Raw genomic sequence first — 16,503 nt, 5'->3', positions numbered from 1 at the left:
ACTTTCACGACACACAACGTACAGTCAATAAGCAGAGACTGATAGCCAAGTTCTGCACACATGAGGATGGCCTCAATTGAGATCTTGGGTTCATGTCACACTATCTGTAACCCCATGAATTGCCTGAGCTTGCAAAATCTCACTAACTGTCCTGCCTGGAGACAATACACATCTCTTGTCCTGGCTGGAGACAAAACACATCTCTTCAACGTGCTTAGCCCTTTCTCCACTCACATTGTATGTACCTTTAAGACTTGATTACCTGTAAAGGCTCACATTCCAACCATTATTTTGTAAGTTGAGTTTGTGTCTTTATATGTCATGTTTGTGAACAGAACTCCCACTCACCTGACAAAGGAGCTAGTGGATCCAAAAGCTAGTGGCTTTTGCTACCAAAGAAACCTGTTGGACTTTAACCTGGTGTTGTGAGACTTCTTACTGTGCAGAAGGAAGCCACTCAGCTCATTAAGTATGCACCAACTCTTACCCAGGCTTACCCCACACTTCCCCCCTACTAATTCGCCTAACCTATGTACCTTGGGATACTAAGGGGCAATTTACCATGGCCAATCCACCTACCTTGCGCACCTTTGGACTGTGGCAGGAAGCTGGAGCACCTGGGGGAATCCCATGATGATTCCATGTACCTGATGAAGGGGCAAACACTGAAAGCTAGTGGCGTTTACTACCAAATAAACCTGTTGGACTTTAACCTGGTGTTGTGAAACTTCTTACTGTGGAATCCCATGCAGACATGGAGAGAATGTGCAAACTCTACACAGGCACCCAAGGTCGGAATTGAACCCAGGTCCCTGTGGCTGTGAGGCAACAGTGCTAACCATTGTGCCATTGTGCTGCCCACACATCTATATATATATATATATCTAGATATTTTTATTGCCTCATCTTATTTAATTTTGTTTTCTTTTATCTTTCTTCTCAGGACTGAGAAGGCCATTAAATATTAAAAGCTGGTCATGGGCCTTCTTCTCAAACTGCTGCAGTCTATATTGGTAGTGATTTGATACAACTGAGTGGCTTGCTAAGCCACTTCAGAACCAGCCATGTTGTCAATTTACTATGGCTGTTTTTTGTGCTGTGGGAAGGGTAATTTCATCCCACAGCTGTTGCTGATGCAATTTTCAGTCATTCAGATGAATCAATCTCCTACTTGTCAGTGGCCTGTCGGAATTGCCACAAATCAGTTTTCTTCCTGTGATTCCAGTGGTTTCATTTGGACTGATTTGGGTCTCATGTTGCCCAGAGTCAAATCTAACAATATGCAGGCTAGCAATAGATTTAAAGGTTGCTGAACTATTGTAAAAATCCACAAATTCAAAATTGTCCTGTTTGGAGTCCTGAATGTAAATACTGAAATCCTCAGGGCAACAAGTATTATCTTATCAGTGTCACATCTCAGCAACAAATAATGTCTATCATTATTAACTTTTAACTTATTAACAATGTTCTCCTTGTGCTACTTATCCTCCCATTTGCCCCCTCTTTCCCCCACATATCTGACCGCCTAACCTAATCCTTTTTAAGCATTTTCATTCAGTTCTATCTATCTCATTGCACACATGATCCTATGACTAACTACCCACAATCTCTTGCATTTTATAAACATATCTATGCTACCAATTTGGATTCAAAGAGAAAAAGAACAGTAGTCTCAGCTTACCTTCTGAGGAACAATATATCTGATTTTATCTTTCACTTGAGCAAGGAACATATTGTAAAACCAGCTTTGAGAAAAGAAAAATAATGTTTTCAAAGTGCAGTAACATGATGCAAGGCAGTTACATAATTTTTTACTAATCCATTATTTGCTTCTAAGAGTGACTGAATTTGGAACCAGGTTTTTGGACTTTACATTAAGCTGGTTGTAAAAAGATTGGTTAATCCAAATGACCTTTTTTATATTTGTCGTTGGGATCTGAGTACTGCTGGCTCAGGCAGCATTTATATAAGAACATAAGAACATAAGAAATAGGAGCAGGAGTAGGCCATCTAGCCCTTCGAGCCTGCCCCGCCATTCAATAAGATCATGGCTGATCTGTCGTGGCTCAGTTCCACTTTCCCGCCCTCTCCCCATAACCCTTAATCCCCTCTCTCATCAAAAACCCATCAACCCGTGTCTTAAAAATATTTAGCGAGGCAGCCTCCACCACTTCAATGGGCAGAGAATTCCAGAGATTCACCACCCTTTGAGTGAAGAAGTTCCTCCTCAACTCCGTTCTAAACCGCCCCCCCTTTATCTTGAGGCTGTGCCCCCTAGTCCTACTGTCCTTTCTGAGCGGGAAGAGTCTCTCCACCTCTATCCTATCCATCCCATTCATCATCTTATATGTCTCAATGAGATCTCCCCTCATTCTTCTAAACTCTAACGAGTACAAGCCTAGTCTATTCAGCCTCTCCTCATAGCTCAACCCCCTCAACTCCGGCAACAGCCTAGTAAACCTCCTCTGCACTCCCTCCAAGGCCAAAATATCCTTGCGTAAGTGTGGCGACCAAAACTGCACACAGTACTCCAGCTGCGGCCTCACCAGTGCCCTATACAACTGCAGCAAGACCTCCCTACTTTTATATTCAATTCCCCTCGCTATGAAGGCCAGCATCCCATTCGCCTTCCTGACCACCTGCTGCACCTGCAGGCTGGGTTTTTGCGACTCATGCACAAGGACCCCGAGGTCCCTCTGCACCGTCGCCTGCTGCAGTTTTTCGCCACGTAAGTAATAGTCCTTCCGACCATTATTCCTACCAAAGTGGACCACCTCGCACTTGCCAACATTAAATTCCATTTGCCAGTTCCTGGCCATTCGCCCAGCCTACCTAGATCCTTCTGCAGACTCTCCACATCCTCCGTGCAATTTGCCATTCCACCAATCTTGGTGTCATCAGCAAATTTCGACACCATACACTCGGTTCCCTCCTCCAGATCATCTATATAAATGGTAAATAGCTGAGGCCCCAGCACTGACCCCTGGGGCACTCCACTAGTCACCAGCCGCCAATCTGAATAGCACCCATTGACCCCCACTCTCTGCCTCCTACTAGATAGCCAATCCTCTATCCACGCTAACATCCTACCCCCAACTCCATGCCCCCTTACCGTCTGCATTTATTGCCCATCCCTAATTGTCCCTGAGAGGCAATGAGCCATCTACTTGAACCACCACAGTCCATTTAGAGTAGATATACCCACGGTGCTGTTAGGACAGTTGTTCTGTTGTTTGACCCAGCGCAGCAAGAAGTCTCACAACACCAGGTTAAAGTCCATCTCCACATCATGGCTACCATCAACACTGCAAGCTGCAGGTTCCAAGTGGAGAGGATCTCCAAGAAGATTGCGTATATCGAAGGCACTTCCACATCATGTTTGACCCAGCGACAGTGAAGGGATGGCAATACACCTCCCAGACAGGATTTTTGGCAGGATTTTACATCCTTGCTTGAACGAGACTGGAAAATCCTCCCTGAGGTCAACGGACATTTCCAACAACAACATGACTCCACAATTTTAGGATGGGAAAGTAACTCTTCCCTATTTACCTATTTTCTTGACTTCTAATTTCTCTGCAATGTATTCTCTGCTCAACATAGAAAGGAGGTACACATTACATAAACTGCCCAATTTCTCTCCGTTGCATTCATTGAAAAGTAAAAGCAGGAGAGGTTTATAACAGATGGTTGATCCACAAATACCAGTTTACTGCTTGCACAGTAAAAGAAAATTACCCCCTACTGTGAAGAAACCTGAAGCATCTGGTTACTGTCAAACTGACTGTCATGAGAATTGTTTTAATGTTATACATGTCCAATGCATATGCTTGAATGAATCACAATATATATACCTTGCGTGTTTCACAACATATATTCCTTTACAGAAGGAATTTGCATTATATACACCTTCCAGATTGCCCAGTGAGCCTACCTCCCTCCTCCATGAAGATGAAGTCCAAAACTGTTTAATTTTGCGTCACAGTCTTTGTAACTCAGAACTGGTCGACCGTTGTCCTGAGAAACATTAACAACGAAGGTAGCTGCAAGATCGTTAATGTTCAGCTCAAAGGTTCCTCCATCTTTTCTGTTGAAAGTAATGCACATGTTACAATTGCTGATACATCTGCTACAATCACCAATAAATTACTTAATGCTCGTTAGTTGCAGCATTTTTTCTAAACTGCTACTTATGTCCTAAACAAAGCATCAGTACAGAGTAGCTAATAATGTTGGCACATATAATAATGGAAGTATTATCTCACACATGTTCTTCAAATACTATTCCAATTGTAGCGGTCTGTTCCATGTACAGAACTAAATCATTCTTTTATCTCTCCAGTCGACTCTGAATGCCTTCAAAACTTACAGCTTTTGTTAATTCACCCACATGAAAGTTTTCTCATAATCCAGAAAGCAAGTGTAAATTTCTTGCTGGTATTCTATGCTTTCTCTTAATAATCCCATCACTGTTATAACCTCCTTAATTCCACCTAAAACCGGATTAATCACAGTTGACGGAATGGCTGGTTTCAGCAATAGCAAAGTCTTCACTCTCCAAATATCAAGAATTCTTAGCAGAGGAAGAGTAGGAAAGCAAAGAATTACCAAAACTGATCTGAACCTTAAGAAATATGGATATACAAAGACTGGAAAATTGTAGAATGTAGTTCTGCAGAAGGATGGATCAAGTGGGTCAGTTGGAAAGAACACAAGGTTAATGAAAAAGTTCTCAGGATGGTGGAGAAGAAAAGCTCGACATCATGAAAAAAAGGCAATCAGGTTGGATTGGCCGTAACCTAAGGCATGAGAACTAGTTGAAGGAGAAGATTGAAGGAAGACTAGGAGGGTGTAGACAAACAGGGAGAAAGAGACTGAGAATATTAGACAAATTGAACTTGAAAAATGAGACGGTCCTATAAATAACTCAAGGGTAAAATGCAAAACCACTATGTGTGGAGTAATGAGCAGCACTGCTGTCTTAGATAGATCTCTAACTTCCCAATGTTGTTTATTCCAAAATGATTAACTGACTTGTTAAATGTTATAACAGTCTTTTGTCTGCCAGCTGAGCTAGAATCTTCCTTGCAGCATTTGCTCCTGCTCCCCTGTCCATAGATTTAATGATAATAGGTGTAGATAATAGTTATCAACAGTGCCACTGTTGACAACTATTCAAGTCCTTCCTACTTGTGAAATTAAGTCCAAGTTCTGTTATTTAATGCATAATATTACAGAATGGATTCTGAGGTAAATACAAAACAGGGAAGTAAACTTGAAGCAGTTATTTAAAAATTAGAGCACTGTCAAATATAGAAGATTTAACCATAGTCATAAAAATAATTAGACATGTTAACATATTAGAATGCTGAAATATAACTAATGAAAGCAATTGTCACCAAATTACTAATTTGAGAGTCCCCATTTTTAATTACAGTATTGGATAATTCACACTATGGCTCACATTATGGGCTTTGCCACATGTAGTGATTGAAAAGACAATGGTCAATTGCCCTTAGATATTTTTGTGCACTAATCACTGGCCACAAGTGACAGCATAGGCAGAGATCTGGGTTTATAAACATAACCACAGCATAAATTAAAGAGGCCTCACTTGCAGTGCTGAAACCTGTTTTGGTTTGCATGTTTGTGGAAGGTAAAGGCACTGAAACAAGCTTGGAACAATGTACCAAGGGTGATGTTAGAGTCTTAAATCAGCAATGAAGGGCTGCCACCAAAACTCAGGGCTGAATCTTCAGAGGAATGGCAACAATCATCAGACTGGGACTGATCAGCACATGGAATAGCATGGTGGAGGAAATTCAGGTTTCTGATTGTCCTGATAAAGACGAGTCCAACCTCAGAAGATCAAGAACTTCACGGCCCATGGAAAGGCTACACAAAAATAGATGAGGTTGGGACTGAAAATTAGAATTTCACTTCAAAAAATTCTAAATTTTTTACTGAAAGTTCCTGCTTCCATCAGAAGACATGAGCCCTATCTCTCTAAACAATCCCAATGCGTGAAAGAAATAATTTGCATTCAGACTGTGCCTGGTGTGACTTCAGGACACCACAAAACACTTTATAGTCAATAAACTTCTTTAGTTATTCCTGGAGTATAGGAGATGCAGCAGTCAATTTGCAGACAGCAAGGTCTCACAAATAGTAATGTCCTGTTACATTTTATTTTAGTGACGTTGTTTGGAGGATCAATATTGGCCAGGACATTAGGAACAATCCCCTGCTTTTCTTCAAAATAATGTAATGGGATTTTTTTAATGTTCACGTGAGATAACATATGGGGTCTAGGTTTAAAGCCTTATTTGATAGATGGCAGCTCTGAAGTGCAACATTCCATCAGTACTGCACTGGAACATTGTTCCATAACCTTTAGACTCAGAGGTGAGTGTGTCTACACTGAGCCACAGCTGACACTTGTAATCCAATATCTGCTTTTTGGAGATGAAATTCTCGAATTTAATAATATTCTTCAAGGGTAACCTGAAATTTTTGCCCTGTGTGCTACTTTTAACAAATAAATTTACAGATTTGTTAAAGTATATTTGTTAAAATAAACACGTAAATCAGAAACAGTTTTCATGTTGGAGTTATGGGGTACACAGTTGAGGCACAAATTTGATTTTCTTATACTTCTCAGACAGAGCAATTATACTGTATAAAAAAACTACACAAAATACTGTACTTTGACAGTATATTTTCTACCTTTGTCTATGGTAAACATTTGAAACTGGACATTTGCTATTTTAACAGAATATTATATACTTAATCCTTTAGCACGCTATAAGGAATATAGCACAAAAACATACATCAGTCCAAATGTCACATGCCATTTCCCAGCAATGTCAATGTGGGCATTATCGATTGAAAATTTGATACCCGAATTGGAGACGAATCCTATGTCAGAATTAGGCAATCCAAAACTCTTTATGTGCATCCTGCAAATGCAAAGAAATATTAACTTTGTACCTTCATGAATAAAGATGGAAAAATATTATGTGTAGATTGATTTCAAGATATACTGAAGGCAGCTCCAAAAAATTTTACCACAATCTCAATTTACTCTATCAAAAATATTTCCATAGCTTCGAAATGTAGGTTGTAACTTTTAATGTGTACTAGGACCACAGCCATATCTGTAACCAAGAGATTGCAGTGCATACTCAAAACATTGCATTGGTGATGATTTGTTCAGACACTCTCATGAAAGCACTATTAATAAGCACTATATAGTTGAGAGAGATAGTCTCTGGCATGAGCAAAGGAATATCTTCTTGAAGATTAAGTTGCACAACAGTCTATTTATCTGTTAGCACCCTACTGTTGCAAAAGTTAACAGTAAGAAACACCAATCCATTTCAAACTATAGAAAAATAACCTTTTCTCTTTAATTTGACTGTAAAATATAGTCAGTGTTAGAAAATAAAGTCAGTATACTCCATTTATTCCAAAGTTCAGGAATGAGGAGATCATGGTAAAAGTGCTTCCTACACTCTTATTTTCACTCACACTCAGTGATAACATTTAGATAAAAGCTAAATACTGCAGACAATATCACAAACTAAAATAAAAAATGCCAGAAAAACTCAGCAGTTCTGGCAGCATTAGTGGAGAGAGAAAATAGACTGAACAATTCAAGACTCTTTTTCAGAATATTTGGATGTTAAATCATGAAAAATCTTTTATTTTAGAGACCAATGGGATCATTTTTGTCTGAGCAGCAATCTGTTGGGTTGATGGCAACCAATGATATTGTGCCAGAGCCGAGAAATTAGGATCACACCCAAACTCTTGGCTCTTGCAATTTTACGTGAGTCAGATTTCCAGCCAGGTCAGCCTCTTGCTGGAAATTGGTGAGAGGCTGAATAATTTATTTAAATTTATTTAAATACTTAATTACATCTATTTAATAATCCCAGCACTCAATCGTCCGGGCTCACTTGCCTTTATGGCCTCGCTGGGGGAGGTTCTCTCTGGTGAGGAAAGCACGTGCTCCCCAGGAATGTGGAGCAGTTAGTTGGCTTCACTCGTGGAACCGCAGGCCACTGAAGCCCCTCTGGGAAAGTCAAGGGCAAGGTGGAGGTGACCCACAGGCTTGTGGGGTGACATGACTCACTCCTGTTCCTAATTATTGTGTTCTTGTGATTTCCCCATGCTGATTATGTTTGATTTTCATCTGAGAGAGAATGAGGAAGGTTGATGACAGGCTGCTTGATTGAAAAAGGATGGCTCTTGAAAGTAGCAGGGGCCATGCACTTTCTTGTGTAAGTTCACAGAAAGGTCCCAAAACCAAGTGCATCACATCACAGAATCACTACCACTTGGCCCATCATGTCTGCAGCAGCTCACTAAATGAGCATCATGACATGGTGCCATTCCCTGCCTAAGTCATCTTTAGGAGTAAATGGTTATACTTGTATGAATCATTGGAGTGGGTTGGCTGGGTGATGTTTTAAGGGCTCTGAGAGGCAAGTAACTGATCTGTCCCAATTCAGAGTGCAAACATTTTTTTCAATGAAAATTTAGCATGGCTAATCAACCTAACCCACACATCTTTGGACTGTGAGAGGAAACTAGAGCACCCGGAGGAAACCCCCGCAGCCATGAGAACATGCAAACTCCACACAGACAGTGACCCAAGGCCGGAATTGAACCCAGGTCCCTGGCACATTGAGGGACGCGAGTTCCATTCCAGCCTTGAGCCACTGTATGTGTGGAGTTTGCACATTCTCCTTGTGTCTGCATGGGTTTCCTCCTGTTTTACCAAATTCATCCTTTAATCTCAAATTGCTTAGTGTTCAGAAAAATAACATGCTAGGAAATAAAAACAGAAAATGTTGGATAAATTCAGTAGGTCTGGCACCATCATGGAGAAATTTCTCTCTCCATAGGTGCTGCTAGACTTGCTGGGTTTATCTAACATTCTCTGTTTTTATTTCAGATTTCCAGCATCCACAATATTTTGTTTTTATTTGAACAATCTATGAAGAATAATCTTCTGCAAACAAATTAATTGATGGAACATAGTCAATTAGAGAGCAGAAGATGAAAGAATTTAAACATTTTTTCCAATGAAAATGATGCTACAGCAAGATACAAACAGGCACAATGATTATGCCAAGGAATGGATACGGACAGGTAGTATTTTTCTTTACAAAAATAGATCTTTATTTCCTTAGATTTTATGGCACTTTCTGGTATATGGTAATAGAAGTATGGTAATATAATTAAATCCATTAGTATTTCGTCATTTGCTAAAGTATAGGAATATTTGAATAATGCACTTGAAGAGTAGGATATTCTGGCCATACTCGCCAAAATAGAAAAATTCCACCTGAGATCAACAAACCTTTGCATGGTCCTTGTCCCCTCTGCCCACTACGATTCTCATGGCAGGCAGAATGGGATAGTTCCCTTGGAACTGTAATTCCCTATAGGACCAAGAGGTGGAAAATGGGATTAGGGTAGGTAATTAACTCTACTGGATCCAGCACACAGATAATAGGCTGTAAATTTTTCATTTCTGTAACTGCCTCGTGACTTTACAAAGGGATTGAGGCTGTAATACAGTAAGAGTTGTTTATACAATAAAAACATGTTTACCTCTTATCATACATACCCTGTGATACGATACTTCATCCACCCAAGTAGGTCTATTGTCCCACTTAAATCTGGTGGTTGAAACTCCATTATCTTCTTCTCAGCATCAGTGATGGCAATTTGCTTGGCTAATCATTTTAAAACAGGAGCACAATATATAAAGAGTGTCAAACCCATGCAAAATATTATAAATTCAACTTCTTGCTTTCTGCAGTGGATTTTATTATTTGACAGAGCATCAAAAAGCTACCCTGCAAAATGTGAATGCTCACAGTAAAGATTGCCAGCTGTAAAGTCAATCAGAAGGGAGCATTACTGGCATTTCTAGAGAACATAAACTTGATCGGAAATTATAAATTTACACATATTAAAAATAATAGAAGCTTTCTCTGAATATATTCAAAACATAATACTGGATGACATTTCCAAATCTCAACTTCATGTGGTCAGCAATGCTGTCGCACAGCACCAGGGACCCAGGTTCAATTCTGGCCTTGGATTACTGTCTGTGTGGAGTTTTCACACTCTTCCTGTGTGCACTGGTCTCCTCACACAGTCCAAAGATGTACAGGTTAGGTTAATTGACCATGCTAAATTGCCCCTTAGTGTCAGGGGGTTTATCAGGGGAAATATGTGGGGCTGTGAGGAATAAGGCCAGGGTGGGATTGTTGTGAGTGCAGGCTCAATGGGCCAAATGGTCTCCTTCTGTACAGTAGGGACTCTATGATTCATTGTCACTAATTACCAATGATATGCAATAATTTTAACCTGTCACAGATTAATCTGTAACATACTAATGAATAATAACAAATTAGTTTGTTATTTTTCCCTAATTATCATTTACAGTTTGCCCACATTAAATTGCACAGTCAATTAATATTTTTATTGAAAACAAGCATTATCTTAGGTTAAGGGGCACTTTCAAGTATTAATGACCAGGCTTTGTTTCATTAAAAAATGTTAAGCATATTAACAGATTTTTTCTTATGAAATTAAGTTTTTGGACAGTATGATATTTCACCTTGTTTCAATAGCATAATTTTCAAATGGGCCCAGATTTTGTGCGAAAAGTAACAGTGAGTTATCAGTTAAAGTTTAATCAGGCAGCAATCTGCAGTAGATATACATGCATGGTTAAATCTGGAAATCAGAAAATTAGTGGCCAAAATGCTTTGTTTCTGCAGAAGCTATACTATATGGGCATCTCATCAAACAACATAACATTGAAATACAAAAAAAATTATGATGGAACATTTTGTGGTGAGTTTATTTTGCATATAACAGGTAAATACAGCAACTTCACACAATTCAGTGTAAATTCATTTTCAAAAGCTTGATAGGTCTTAACAATCACCAAACAACATCTTTGGCAATGAAATTTAACATTTCCAACAGTGGAGTTCTATTCCTTCAGCTTTTAATTTTTATTAGAGATTTAACATATGTAACTAAAGTTTTAAAAATTGTTTAATTCTCCCTCTTAAAAATGTCTTTTATTCCGTTCTATTTGTTTGCTTTCTGCATTCAATACTTCCTGTATTGACATTGAATTTAATACTCTGTTACTTCCTGATTAGATTCTAGGCAGATTTTTATGAGATTGATTTTAAGTGTCCAGCTAGCGTGCAAATGGGCTAATTCCTGGTCCTTTTCTGTTCGGGTGAGTTTTCACACCCAATCTAATGTACTTATTCATTGAAAAAAACGATGTAGACTTTCTAGCTGCAGCAGGCAGTGGGCTGAACTTAATTCACTAACCTGTAGAGGGAGCTACTGTGCATGTGCAGACCTCTGATGCTGTACATGAACAATTGCAATGGCAGGGGTCTGACAGTAAGAGAGAGAGTTGTCAGGCCCCTGCTGCAGACAGCTTCACAAACTCTTCTCCCCCCACCCCCCCCCCCCCCACCCCACTGCAATCATGGGGACTTGCAACCGATCATGAGCCCCACAACACATGGACATCTAGTCCTCGCTGCCGAGACTAGTTGCATGCTCTCCTCCCGATCCAATAGCATTTGCAGAATGCGCAGTGGGCCCCCTCCCTCCATGATCAGGCTGTGCCCTTCAGACCCTGCCCCCATAAGCCCCACTCCCATAGAACCTGCCCTTGGCACCGCCCAGTGGACAGAAGCATTGCCCATGTGCCAGCCCAGCAGTGCCAAGTTTCCAGGGTGGCAATGCCCTCAGCCACCCCGGAGGGGCCCCACAACTGTTTCACATTCCTGGGGCACAGGTGTTTTCCTCACTGGAGAGAACATGCCTCTGGCATGGCCATAAAGGCAAGTGACACCAGGTGATTGAATGCCGGGCTCACTAAACAAACGTAAGTAAGTAAATTTAAATAAATTTAATTAAGTTATTTAGCCACTTGCCCATTTCCGGGGAAAGGTTGGCCTTGCCAGAAATACAGCTCACATAACATCATGAGAGACAAGAAAACTGGTGTGATCCTGATTTCTTGGCTCTTGCGTGATTTTACCAGCTCACCCTACCCATCAATGGGCGGGGTGAGCTGGTAAAATCCCGGCCTCTGTTTGCTCCAGTAAACATTCCATATTCTGATTGGTTCATTAATTACATTGGTGTTTGGTCTGTTCACACAGGTTGTTATGGTAGTGACTGCAATGCTTCACTGACCTCCCAATTGCAGAACATCCCAATGCATGTTCACAGAAGTTCAAGCACTCATGGGCAAATGTAAATGCGTTAATCGGCTGATGTCATTCAATTACTGCTGACTGCAAAATCTTAGCCAATACCTTCTTTTATCTAGTTGTCAAAATTAAATGTGAGATAAAACATCAGATTATTGTCTATCGTCCTTGACGCGCTTATGTGATGAAACCACCTCGAATTAAATCTGTATATATTTGGACAGTGGAAGACTGGATCTGCCCAATATTATAAAGTTGCTCCTTTTATTTCACTATGTCAGTGCCTTGCTTTTCAGATTGAGATTACTACAACTGTGGGTTTCACTTAATTTGGCATCTTAATAAGCTTCACTCATTAAGCCCAGTTCTAGACTTTCACCCTACAGTGAAGAAGGAGGCCATTTGGCTCATTGCATCTGCATCAACTCTCCAACAGAACATCATACCCATGGTGGTGGTGGTGTTTGCACGCAACCGCTGCTCTTCCCCTCCTAGTTGGTTGAACTCAGAAGTTTTGGAGGTGCTGTTGAAGGAGTCTTGATGAGTTGTTACTGTGCATCTTGTTGCAGATGGAACTCACTACTTCCAACGTGCAGCAGTGGTGGGGGGATCAATGTTTAAGGTGCCTGTGAAACAGGTGTCTTTATCTGAGATGGGAGGGCATCACGGTCGGCATGGATTGGTTGGGCCGAAGGGCTTGTTTCTGTGCTGTAACCTCAATAACTCTGTGACAAAAAGAACTTTTCTATATTGTAATCATTCCATGGTTCTATTCCATGAGTGTACATCAACATGCCACAGCACCCATAATTTACCAAACTCATATTGCAAAAGTGCCTGTCCAATTTCCTGAGCTAGATTTTCTTAAAATCTACAGCACAGGTACTTAACTAGAACATCCCACCCTTTGACAGGAGTTTGAAAATGACATTACAAACTTATTGTCATTTTCTTTCATGGCTTGTTCTCTTTCTTGTGCATTTGATTTGGCTGAAACATTGCATCCATTTTACTATACATTTCTAATGTAAGTTTGAAATAGGAAGGTTATAAACTGGCGCCATTTCACATTTTGAGAATTCTGCCCTGACTCAAAATGAAAGCCACAGGAAACATTGAGACTCAGTATTCACAGCATACGCACCATATTCCAAAGCTTTTTGTGTAATTTTACTTTGTATTCCTGGACTGGGGCCCGTCTCTCCAAGCGCAGTTCCAACCAAAACAAGAGTGACCCAGGTTGACAGGTACATTTTTGCTATGGACATTTTGTTTGCATCAGCAGGATACAGCTGCAAAATATTACATTGAATAACAAAAATTTCCTGTTATTATGTTTGATGTTATTTAAGTTTATTACAGTTCACACATACATCAGCAATGCTAACAAAATATTCAGGATTACATTGCCAAAGGAAATTCTGCTTGGTAACATCCAAAACTGATGGTCTCAACAATCACTGCCATATTAGATTGCCATTAGTTATAATTTCTTGTATATTAGAAACCTATGGTTTGCAGGATTTCATGTATTTTGTTGAGATAATAAGATTTTCAAGTTAAAGTAACAATAAAAAAATCAACTTCAACTGAAACTTGCTTTCTAAAGCTAGATTTAGCAACATGCGGCATACTTTCTGAAGGCACTAAACTTGTCAAGCTCTATATTATGTACAATAACGGTGCACAAACAGTTCTGATGCTTACTTTTATGAACTATAGTCTAAATAAACTTCAACTATCAAAGTAAGGACAGCATCGTCTTCCACTGTGATCAGCTTACCTTCTATGCATGGTTCAAGTGCAACTAATATGAGCAAAATATACTTCTCCAAAGTATTTTTGTTTCAGTTCTACAGAAACAGGAAATGTCCATTGAATGAAAGAACAGTACCATTAATAATTAATCATATTATACTTAACTCAAAGTCCCCTAGAGGTTTGGTCAGCAAACAAAAATTGAAAGAAAAGTAATGCATATTCTTATCATAATTAATCTTCATATAAATGTGCTATGTTGAACCTCATCATTCCTAAGGCTTAACAAGATTTGGAAAGTGGCAAAACACAGTGCATATACATGCCATTTCACAGTTCAGAGTTAGCTTTCCTTCCAGTACTGTGGCTAAATTTATAAACTGGTTCCCCTTTGCTACAGATTTTTGAGATTATAAATACAATGACTCACAGATTTACATCAAATTTGCTAGACAAATGTCACAGAATCAATAGTGGCAACTATTCAACCCTTTGTGCTGGCAAAAAAACCAATCATCTTTCTGTAGTCTTGTAGGCAATGGCTTCAAGTATATATCCAAGTACTTTTTAAATACAATGAGAGTTTTTGTCTCTACCACCCTTTGAGACAGTGAACTCTAGGCCCCTACCTATTCTGGATTTAAAAAAAAAATCTTTCATGGGATGAGGTGTCATTGGCTAGGCCAGCATTTTATTGGCCTTATTGCCCTAATTGCCCTTGAGAAAGTGATGGTGAGCTTGAATCACTGCAGTCCATGTAGTGTGGGTACAGCCACAGGCCTCTTTGAGAGGGACCTATGGGGCTTTGACCCAGTAACACTGATGATATAGTTCCAAGTTAGGATGGTGTTTGCTTGGAGGGGAACTTGCAGGTGGTGGTGTTCCTTTGCATCTGCTGCCCTTTTCCTCCTAGGTGATCGAGGTCACAGGTTTGGAAGGTGCCGTTGAAGGAGCCTTAGTGTGTTGCTGCAATGTATCTAGTAGCTGGTATACACACCAATGTGCGTTGGTGGAGGGAGTGGATGTTGGAAGTAGTATATCAGTGCCAATCAAGCAGGCTGCTTTGTTCTGCGCAGTGTCAAGCTTCTTGAGTGCTGTTGGAACAACACTCATGCAGGCAAATAGAGAATATTCCACCACCCTCTTAACTTGTACCTTGGGTGAAAAGGTTTCTCCTTGCCTCCTCTAATTCTCGATCACTCTTTACTATTAAATCTTTGCTAGCTGGATGTTGATCTCGTTGCTAAGGAGAATAGATAATTCCTATTCATTCTATCTAGGCTCCTCATAAATTTATACATGTCAAGTCCATCTCTTCTCAACTTCTTCTGTTTCAATGAAATATTCCTAACCCATACAATATTCCCTTGTAACTAAAATTCTACATTTCTGGCAACATGTCTGTAAAATTTTTCTGTACCCTGTCTGGTATGATCACATCCATCCTGTAACATGGTGGCCAGAACAGTTAAAGGTACTCTAGTTGTTGTCTAATTAGTATCTTTTGCAGTTCTAGCATGATGCCCCTAGTCTGTTTTTTTATTCAATCATGGGATTTGGCGATATTGGCTAGGCCATTCATTGCCCCCCCCTGCCCCATTCCATTCCATTCCCTTTGAAGAAGAGGGGGTGAGCTGACTTCTTGAACTGCTGCAATTCATGAGATGTAGGTCCACCCACAGTGCTGTCAGGGACTTAGCTCCAGGACTTTGACCCTATGACAGTGAAGGAACAGCAATATATTTCCAAATCAGGATGATGAGTGGCTTGGAGAGGAACTTCCAAGTGATGATGTTCCCAGGTATCTGTTGTCCTTGTCCTTCTACATGGTGGTGATCATTGGTTTAGAAGGTGCTGGCTAAGGAGGGTTAGTGAGTCCCTTGTAGAGGGCACTGCTACCACTGTGCATCGGTGGTGGAGGGAGTGAACATCCAGTCCAGCAGGCTGCTTTGCCCTGAATGGTGTCAAGCTTCTTAAGTGTTGGTGGAGCTGCATTCATCCAGGCACAGGAAGGGTATCCCAATGCACTCCTTACTTATACCATGTAGATGGTGAACAGGTTTTGGGGAATCAGGAAGAAAGTTACTCAACACAGGAGTCCTGTCCTCTGACCTGCTCTTGTTGACACAGTATTCAAATGGCCAGTTCAGTTCAGTTTCTGGTCAGTGGCAATCCCCAGGGTGTTGATAGTGGAAGATTTGGCAATGATAATGCCATCAAATTGCAAATGGTAGCTTCATAAGACAGAGATTCAGCAAGAGTAATGCCATTAAATGTCAATGGTTAGATGATTAGTTTCTTTTCTGTTAGAGATTGTCAGTGCCTCACAGTAATCTAGTGTGAAAGCTATTTGCCACTGTTGGCCCAAGCTTTAATATTGTCCAGGCCTTGTTGAATTTGGACATGACCTACATCAATATCATGAATGATGCCAAACATGGTACAATCATCCGTGAACATCCCAAGT

General features: G+C 40.2%; 1 protein-coding gene across 1 annotated transcript in view; it reads right to left on the bottom strand.

The window, feature by feature from the left end:
- LOC145353682 (bactericidal permeability-increasing protein-like) overlaps window positions 1-13,566 on the bottom strand; it is a 47,405-nt gene extending 33,839 nt beyond the window's left edge. The window contains exons 1-5 of the mRNA XM_080204454.1: window positions 13,423-13,566; window positions 9,641-9,749; window positions 6,831-6,959; window positions 3,935-4,087; window positions 1,682-1,745 (exon numbers count right to left, since the gene is read on the bottom strand). Coding sequence (XP_080060580.1) covers window positions 1,682-1,745; window positions 3,935-4,087; window positions 6,831-6,959; window positions 9,641-9,749; window positions 13,423-13,546 — 579 coding nt within the window. The 5' untranslated portion in view covers window positions 13,547-13,566. The remainder of the gene's footprint in view (window positions 1-1,681; window positions 1,746-3,934; window positions 4,088-6,830; window positions 6,960-9,640; window positions 9,750-13,422) is intronic.
- Window positions 13,567-16,503: the final 2,937 nt, after the last annotated feature.

This window comes from Carcharhinus amblyrhynchos, chromosome 16 (genome assembly GCF_965287045.1).
Source record: "Carcharhinus amblyrhynchos chromosome 16, sCarAmb.v2.hapA, whole genome shotgun sequence".
In the NCBI taxonomy this organism is placed as follows: Eukaryota; Metazoa; Chordata; class Chondrichthyes; order Carcharhiniformes; family Carcharhinidae; genus Carcharhinus; species Carcharhinus amblyrhynchos.
This window is presented reverse-complemented; position numbering and strand designations above follow the sequence as displayed.